This window comes from Elephantulus edwardii, unplaced genomic scaffold, assembly GCF_000299155.1.
Source record: "Elephantulus edwardii isolate Elephantulus edwardi_28Jun2011 unplaced genomic scaffold, EleEdw1.0 scaffold00282, whole genome shotgun sequence".
NCBI classification, from domain to species: domain Eukaryota; kingdom Metazoa; phylum Chordata; class Mammalia; order Macroscelidea; family Macroscelididae; genus Elephantulus; species Elephantulus edwardii.
Genome location: NW_006400032.1, coordinates 1,170,260 through 1,179,341, shown reverse-complemented (window position 1 = coordinate 1,179,341; position 9,082 = coordinate 1,170,260). Strand labels below are relative to the sequence as shown.

The following is a 9,082-nucleotide window of genomic DNA, read 5'->3' as shown; positions in this document are numbered from 1 at the left end:
TTTTAATTTGGCTAGTAGTGCTGGAAATGATGAGCATTCAGCTGTTTTACAGATCTCTAATTGGTTCAAAAACAGCCTTTTCTCAGGAAGATCCATCAGTAAATATTACAAGAGCATCAGAAATTGGTTGATAAACAAAAACTTTAGGAAATATAAATGAATTTTTATTTGCAAAATATAATAATTTACCTTTTGGATAATGCAATTATCCTTTTTGTACCATATTGATATAGCCAATTTAACTTGTAAAGTGTAAGGGATAATAATTTCATAAGGTCTCATATCAAAACATTGCAATGACTCCTACTTGGACTCACTAATTGAGACACAGTCTGTGGAAAAATCCATAAAACCTTTTTTGGAGAGTTTGACAAATGTATAGAGCTGCACTTTTTACAAACTTTTGACATAAGGTGGCGCTGTTGATTATTCCTAGGGGGAGTATGCAGAAAGGGCATCTTGTAAATTAACAGATGGAGCTAGGACTGTCTAATAATAAGTTATAAGATATAAGTCCTAGGTCTTGCAGTTCTAAACATGGCTTAATTCAATTAACATTTTTTGGTGATTTTTGGAAATCATTCAGTGTTCCTTGATTACTGACACGAATTTGAAATTCTTGATGTTAGGCACAATTTTTCTCCATTCTAGTTCCCAAATACATACTAAAATTCACTTTTTCTTTAAGCCTTTTACAACTTACTACACATCTTTAATTTAGCCTATACTAACGCTCCTATTTTGGCACAACCAGACATTTTATTTTAAAGCAAAACTACTCTCATTCTTTTTCTTAAACAAAAAATACGCAGAACTTATTACCAGTTATTTTACTTATTCTTTTGAACTTTATACCATGTTAAAACTTTAATTTTACTCTTAAGATGATATTTTGTTCAGCAGTTTGGATATACTAAATTATTTTATGTGTGTTTATTACCTCAAAATGCCCTAATTTGATAACTGCAAATTTAAATACTGAATAATCATGAGAAGGTAAAATATTTATACTAAACATTATATGAAAACCTTTGTTTAGGAATTGAAGGAACCACAGATATATAAGTTGGGATTTTCCTAGTGTTAGATCCTAGAAAATAAGCTGTTTGTTTCCTGCAGGCAGGAGACAGCAAGGGACCCCCACAGAGGAAGTGTTGCTTCCTGAGCTGGAGTTCACCTTGAGGCATTAAGGCAATTCCCAAGAACATACCAAATTCTTGCATTTCTGAACCCCTCCCTCTTACCTTTCTCATTATTTCCAACTGTTCCTTGTATTTCTGTGTTAACACGTTTTTCTTCCTATTCTTACCCATATTTTAGACTCTTCTGAGTTTTAATACTTTTCCTATTAATAACAAAGTAGAATTCCAAAGGGAGTTACAGGTTCTATATCAGCTTTTCTACTAAAAGTGCGAGACTTGAGAATTCAGCATCTGACAAAGCAGGGATAGATATAAAAATTCCAAATTGTTTTAATAAATTTCTTTCACATAAGATAGCACTAATGTATAGCACATAAAATTGCATTTGAGCCTTTTGGTCATCAGGTTCTGCACAATCATAAATATTCTTAGACCTCTAAACATTGAGAGAGGTTCCTAATTCAGAAAGAGTTAATGTTAATTTTTTGCAAAGGCCAATTAAGAGGCTAATTCTTTTTTACTAATAACAGTCACATTAACTTTTATATTCACAAGACCTGTAAAAGTAATTTGATTAACAGAAAAAGAGAGGACTTTTGATCATTAATGATGGTTTTTCAAAACAAAAATTTTTCAGTACTTCCAAATCCTCTTACTTTTGATCTATTAATAGTAGAAAATGCTTGATAAGGAAGAAGCAAAAGTTGAGCAATTATTTAACCAGTTTGTAGGTAAAGGAACAATAATTTCATAAATAAACTTTAGACTACTTCTAATATTAATTTGGAAACTTTGACTAATAAGACTACTACATTTAAAAATTATTCCCGTAGTTCCTTAACCAAAAGACATCAGTTCCTAATTCATACACTTTTCCTGAGAAGGTTTGAGTGATTAATCAGCCTCAGCACTGCCTTTGAATCTGACACCTTTAGTTTTGCTTGGGGCTCTCCCCTTGACGCTGGAAGTTAGTAGCTAAACAGAGTGCTGTGGGGAGGGGAGGGAGAGAGAGAGAAAGAGGCAGTGCCAGCAGTACAGTTCCATTCTTAGGAAACCAGACACAGACTTCCTTAGCAAAATCTAAAAATTTAGATGACTGCTGATATTCTAACTTTTTGTAATTAGGTTTAAAAGGAGGAGGTGCATTTTCAGCTTATCCAATGGTTCTAAGACTTTCCCTAACACATCCTCAGCTTTCGAACTAAAAAACACTTTGTTTGGGGTGCAGGCCAATTTTGAGCAGTTCCCTTCGCTAGTTCTATAACTCCTCACCTCCCATGCCTATCTCCAGGGAGAGATATATATCAGGGGAATCTCATCCTTTTTTCTCCATCCCCGATTCAGCTTCTCATGCATGATTACATTCAGCTTCTTCTTTCAACTTATCTAACTCTAATTCCTAGGGTCTAAAGTATCTCTAACAAATCTCCACAAGCTGAAAGTATAAAGTTGTTGGGGATTTAATTTTACACCGCGGGTTTTTAACATACTCTGAAAAGTGTGCACATACAATATTTTTATCTGATTAATCCTCATCTCCTCCCTTCTTCTCCGATCTTTACCTTCACCGAACTACGTTCCTACCTTACGACTTTCATGGATCCCTTAGTGTTTTCCCTCCGTGTTCAGCAGTCCGGCCCGGGTGCCAGTTATCAGGGATCCAGCCCCAATATGTGGGGAGAATTCCGCCAAAAGGAGGCACCAGGTTGAAATGAAGATGCGGAGAGGCTAATTGCTGATGACAAATAGCAAGTTTAATTTTAATATTTAATAACGTCTTCAATGTTACAGCCCACTGATGCTTTCTTGCTCCACCACCATCTCTTCTTCCTTTTGCCTACACCATTCAATACCCATCTATACAAAGCTATACGAAGAGGAATGTGGCATCAGGATTGGTGGAAGAATCATCAACAACCTGCGTTATGCAGATGACACAACCCTGCTTGCTGAAACTGAGGAGGACCTGAAGCGCTTGCTGCAGAAGATCAAGGACTATAGCCTCCTATACGACTGAAGCTAACTGTCAAGAAAACAAAGATTCTAACCACTGGGCCAATTGGCAGCATCAGCATGGATGGTGAGGAGACAGTTTTAATTTACTTGGCTCCACAGTCAACACTCTTGGTAACAGCAGCCAGGAGATCAGGAGACAAATTGCATTGGGAAAGTCAGCTGTGAGGGACCTCTCAAGAGTACTGAAGAGCAACGATGTCAGTCTGGAGACTAAGGTGCGCCTGATCCGGGCTATAGTCTTCGCAATTATGTGCTGTGCATCAGAGAGTTGGACAGTGAGTAGGGCTGATAGAAAGAGGATTGATGCCTTTGAGCTGTGGTGCTGGAGAAGAGTGTTGAATATACCATGGACTGCTAGGAGAACAAACAGGTTTGTCCTGGAGAGGGTGAAGCCAGAGTGTTCCCTGGAGTCAAGGATTCTGAGGCTTCGTCTGACATATTTTGGGCATGTTGCAAAGAGGGACTGGTCCTTGGAAAGGGACATCATGTTTGGCAGAGGGGAGGGGAAGTGAAGGAGAGGAAGACCTTTGGTGAGATGGAGCGATTCTGTGACTGGAGTAGTGGGAATAAGTGCTTTTGAGATGGCTAGGTTGGCACAGGATAGAAAAGCATTTAGGGCTCTTGTACATAGGGTCGCTGTGAGTCACAAGGGACTGGATGGCACATAACAACAACAACAACAAATATATACGTCTTAGGAACATGCCTGCAGGGGTAGTTGCATTATCTCTTATCTGTCTGAGATGTTGACTGGTAGATCAAACGTTCCCAGACCTCAACACAAAACAAAGACATGGGGTGGGGTGGGGGGGGCTCTGGTGGCCTAGTGGCAAGAAGCTGCAACTACAGTCCCAGAGGTGCATGGTTCGAATCCACCAGATGCTCTGCCGGGGAAGGAGGGGCAATCTCCTCCTGTACCAGTCAGATCTGATTTGACGGTACACGCACACAAAAATAATAATAAAATTTAAAGAAAACAAAACAAAGACATCTTCCAGGATATCCTATGATATCTGTTGGAAAACAAGAAGGTATCACATGCCTAGAATTCTGAGGCCTTTGGTCACTCCTTATTCATTAGCATACTGCTTCCTGGAGTTGTTTTCTGCAGAACAGATGGTTAAGCCAAGATAGGTGGTCCTGCTGTTTTTACAATGCATTGCTGCTCCTGCCTTGCAGGTTAGCCAGGCCCTGACAGTTAACTTGCCCTTAAAGAACATAAAGTGCAGATTCTGTATGTCCCAGTCCCAACTCTCTTCAAAATACATAGGGTTTCTGGTGAGAGTGAAAAGAATGGGAATGTTTTCCCTTTTAGGATCCTAGAAAAACCTAGCAGAGGGTTCTTAAGTATGCTTGTAACATTTTTGAGACATTTTCACGTTCCATACTTATTAGGGGGTTTCTGCCTGTCGGTGTGTTACAGAAAGTGAATTGGTAGTTCTGTGTGTGGACTGTCTTTTCTTCCTATTGGTTGTATCTGCTGATAAGTTAAAAATTGAACAAAGGGAGCCAGGTTCTCCAGAGAAGCGAAGCTAATCAAGTATCTATTTATATATACATGTAAGAACTCAAACACACTATAAATATATGCATGTAAAAAACTCAGACTCACTGCTGTGGAAGCTAGCTGACCCACCATTGGGTTTTCAGGGCCATAAATCACACTGGAGGAGATTGCCCAGCATTTTCATAAGGAGCTGTCACGGGATTCAAGCCACCGGAGAGGCTCTGCCTTTGGGTGAACCACACCAGACCATGAGAGTTCCCTCACCCTTTATCGGAGAAGCCTGGTCATTTCTTTACAGTTCCGCTTGCAATCCTGCCATATTAACATTGTTTAAAAACAAAATAGAACAAAAACTCAAATGAACTGCCTTTAAGGAGATTGCTTATCTTTCTCCAAGAAACTGTTTATTGGTGGATTCAAACCACCTTCTCGATTAGCAGCACAACTCTATCAGAGTGCTACACCACCAGAACTATGTTTTCATTCAATAAAGAACACCAGGTTCTTAGTGTTTTCATACTGAAAGTTATCTTGGCAGTTCTGGTGATCTACTTCTAAAAAAATCAGCCATTAAAAACCCTGTGGAGCACAGTCCTACTCTTCCGTGGGGATCAACTTCATTGCACTTGGTTTGATTTTAAGGTAAAGATTATTAGGAAACGCAGGAGATAAGAAACACTGTTAAACAGAACTTGGCCAACTGACTGGAAAGAGATCCATGTTTTTGCCCATTCCAGAGAACGATGATCCAACAGGATGCGAAATGACAGAACAATAGTATTGATATCACAGACAAGTGAAATCTTTCTGAAGGCAGCTGGAGCAGTACATTGACAGAAAACTGCCAGAAATTCAAGCTTCAGGATTCAGAAGAGGGCATGGAAGGAGGAATGTTACTGCTAATGGTCAGGTAGATCTTCAGTAAAAGCAGAGAATGCAAGAAAGATGTTTACCTGTCTTTTATTGACTATACAAAGGCATTTGACTGTATTATGTGTATTATAATAAAGAGAACATTGGAAAGAATTCTAGAACACTTACTTGTGCTCTCGTATAACCTGTAAATGGACCAAAACACAATTGTTTCAACAGAACAAAGGAATAATACATGGTTTAAAATTGGCAAAATAGCCAGAGTTGAATCTTCACCATACCTATTCAGTCTGTATGCTGAGCAAATAATGTGAATTCCTGAACTGTATGAAGAACATGGCATCAGAATTGAAGAAAGACTCATTAACAACTTGCAATAACAGATGACACAAGAAAAGGAAGAAGAGTTGAAACTTACTCAGGAAGATCAAAGGCAATGTTATACACAATGATCTATCTAAAGGTGGAAGCAGACCAAGTGTCTATCAGCAGTTGAGTAAGAGGAATAAGTCAAACACAAAAATGCAAAAGTTATATAATCCCACTTTCTTGGAATACGTACTGTAGGCAAATACACAGAAAATTTATTAGTGTTTATCAAGAGGAACAGGGAGTAGGAGATTATTAAAGGTGTTCTTTTTTTATTTTATTAATTTTAATGAACATTTACAGAGATTTTGGATTTCCATTCACTCATTGTTGCACTTTTCTCCCTTCCCAGCTGCCCAGTTTGCTCCTCTCTTTGAAAAGCAAAAGAAAGATTCCTTCTTTGATATACAATCCCCTCGCCCCCCTCCTACCACCCTGAGTATACTCCACTACACAACCTTCATTCTGGACTCTTGTGATAACCATAATACCCTATCATATATCGCTTTTAAACTGTTCTCTCCCTCATCTGTTTCAATGCAGTATACATAATTCATCCAATCTTTCTCAGTCTCACCCCAACCCTGATGTCAGTCCCGTTCTACAACAGTGGCACCATGCAAGATTTGTCCTTTTGTTACTGAGATATTTCACTCAGCATAATGTCCTCCAGGGTCACCCATTTTGAATAATACATGAGTTCCTTGTTTTTCAATGCAGCATAGTATTCCATTGTGTGACTATACCACAGCTTCCCTATCCATTCATTTATTGATGGGCACTTAGGTTGTTTCCAACTCCTTGCTAACAAAGCAGGCATAAATATGGGTGTGCGTGTATCTGCTTTTGGGTGGCAGTTATGGTCTCTTTGGGGTATATTAGCAGTAGTGAAATTTCTGGGTCAAATGGTATCTCTATTTGCAACTTTTTGGAAAAGCACCATACCGCCTTCCACAGTGGTTGCACCATTTTACACTCCCACCAACCTTGAATAAGGTTTCCAGTCTCTCCACAACCTCGCCAGCATTTGTTGTTTGATAAAGGTGTTCTGGGTGACTTTTTTGGGTTGATGAATACGTTTTGGTAATAGTGGTAATGGTTGCACAACATTGTGGAGGTGATTAACATAACAGTCAAACTCTCAAAGGAAAAGAAAGGGGCTGTGTACCTTGAAACTTATTAACACTTTTCTTAACTTGAACTTTCAGCAATTTTTACCTTACCTCTTTGAAGATAGAAAATTCTTCTTAGGCATTTAAACCTGAAGTGACTGTAAGACTTTAATCAGTGAAAAAAGAGAAGAAATTGTCTTTGTAGAAATTGTGTCAAGTGTGCAGAGTGGAAAGCTAACTTGCTTCTCTCCGTCCACATGACTGGCTTCAAAGGACTAGAAGATTTGCCTCCGTTGTCGCCATTGCAGCCAATTACTGACCAAGAGGCTGTGCAGATTATTGCAGACCCTCCGCTGCCCCCAGTTTCATTCACACTTCGAGACTATGTGGATCATTCCGAGACTCTGCAGAAGTTAGTCCTTCTAGGTAAGTAAGCAACCTGCAGGTCCTTCTTGAATTTACAATCTTTGGGTTTTTTCCCCATTTTTTTTTAGTTTGGTTTTTAAAAAATATTTTTATTTCCCTCTCCCTCCCTTTTCATCTCTGTTAACACTCTATTGTCATAATTTTTAAAAAGTCAATGTTTTTCCTTGACCTTTGCAGTACAAAGTGATAAATACATAAAAACAAAAATCAAAACAATGTAAACGGCTTCTGTTACTGTTAAGTGTCATCGAGTCAAGTATGACTTGGCGATCCCGTGAACTAAAGATCTGAACCTTGTTCTGTAACTCTCATCGTTTCTCTAATATGCATAGTTTCCAAATGCATGTTGTTTAGGACGTGCATGTCAATCAAGCCTGTCTTAAGCTGAGAGCTCCACCAAACTGTCTACCATGTGTAATGATAATGGCATTTGACACACCAGTGGCACAGTGTTCAGCATCACAGCAACCCCAAGTTACCTCAGTACAGAAAACTGACAGGCCAGTGCTGTACCACTTAGGAGAATATTCTTCCCAAACACAATTAGCACCAGGTCCTGATTGACTTAGAAGCTTCTAGCCCACAGCTGCTTGTTTGCTAAGTCCAGTAAATCTAATCAGCTCACACACAATTGTAAATGAAATAAAAATGCTCTGAACAGTTAACAACTGACTTTCAACTAAGATGAGAACCCACCCACCAGAATCCAACAGCTTCACATGCTTCTAGTGAAAAAAATCTCCCAACTTTATTCTTCCTGATTTTGCATCCCATTCCCCAAAACAGAATACTTAGCTTATATGGCTGTTTTTGGTTATATTCTCCCAATTTTTAAGTAAATGCTTATAGTGCTGTTACTTGGTTCATCAGTTTGAATAATTCATAACCTGTACACTGTGGTGGTTTTTCTTCTTGCGTATAACTTTTTTCCTCCCTGGAGTTAATATTTACCATGTTTTTAATTTGACTAGATTTATCAAAGCTTACAATTCTCTTCCCATGTAGTCTTACCTACAGTTAACCATGTCACATGCTCTGTTCCACTTCTCTGTGATATACTTCTCCTTGCTTCCTACTGCCCCCTGACCTTCTTAAAGCCCTAAATTTTCCTAATTTCATTCTGGGACGGACTGCTCTGTAACTATTTGGTGGTTAACTGTTACGTTTCACTTTAGTGTGGGTAGTTGAAAGGAGTCAAGAAATGTCACTACATTCTTTCACTTAATAGCCTTCTTTTTTAGGGTGTTCTTTTTACTCCTACTGCTGGTTTGCCCTTTCTTTCTGAGACTGGTGCAGCCCATACTTACTTTCCCTTCCTTTAGGAGATTAAGAGGGGCAGAAGAACTAAGGGATTTGGGATTCGAAGTTTCTCCTGTGGAGTCATACCCGTCTCCCATTTTCAGTCTATACCACATCCATCCCAAGATGTCAGATATTTGGTAACTCTTAATTTGTAAATCTTTTTAAGTTACTGTTGTTGTTGTTGTTATGTGCCATCGAGTCGCTTACAACTCATAGTGACCCATTGTACAAGAGCTCTAAACGTTCTTCGATTCTGTGCCAACCTAGCCACCTCAAATGCACTTATTCCCACCACTCCAGTCACAGAATCGATCCATCTCATGGAAGGTCTTCCT

The 9,082-nt window shown here is 38.9% G+C and overlaps 1 protein-coding gene across 1 annotated transcript in view; it reads left to right on the top strand.

Annotated features, from left to right (window-relative positions):
- Window positions 1-9,082, top strand: part of MTERFD1 (MTERF domain containing 1) — a 37,481-nt gene that overhangs the window by 4,524 nt on the left and 23,875 nt on the right. The window contains exon 2 of the mRNA XM_006900352.1: window positions 7,293-7,445. Coding sequence (XP_006900414.1) covers window positions 7,293-7,445 — 153 coding nt within the window. The remainder of the gene's footprint in view (window positions 1-7,292; window positions 7,446-9,082) is intronic.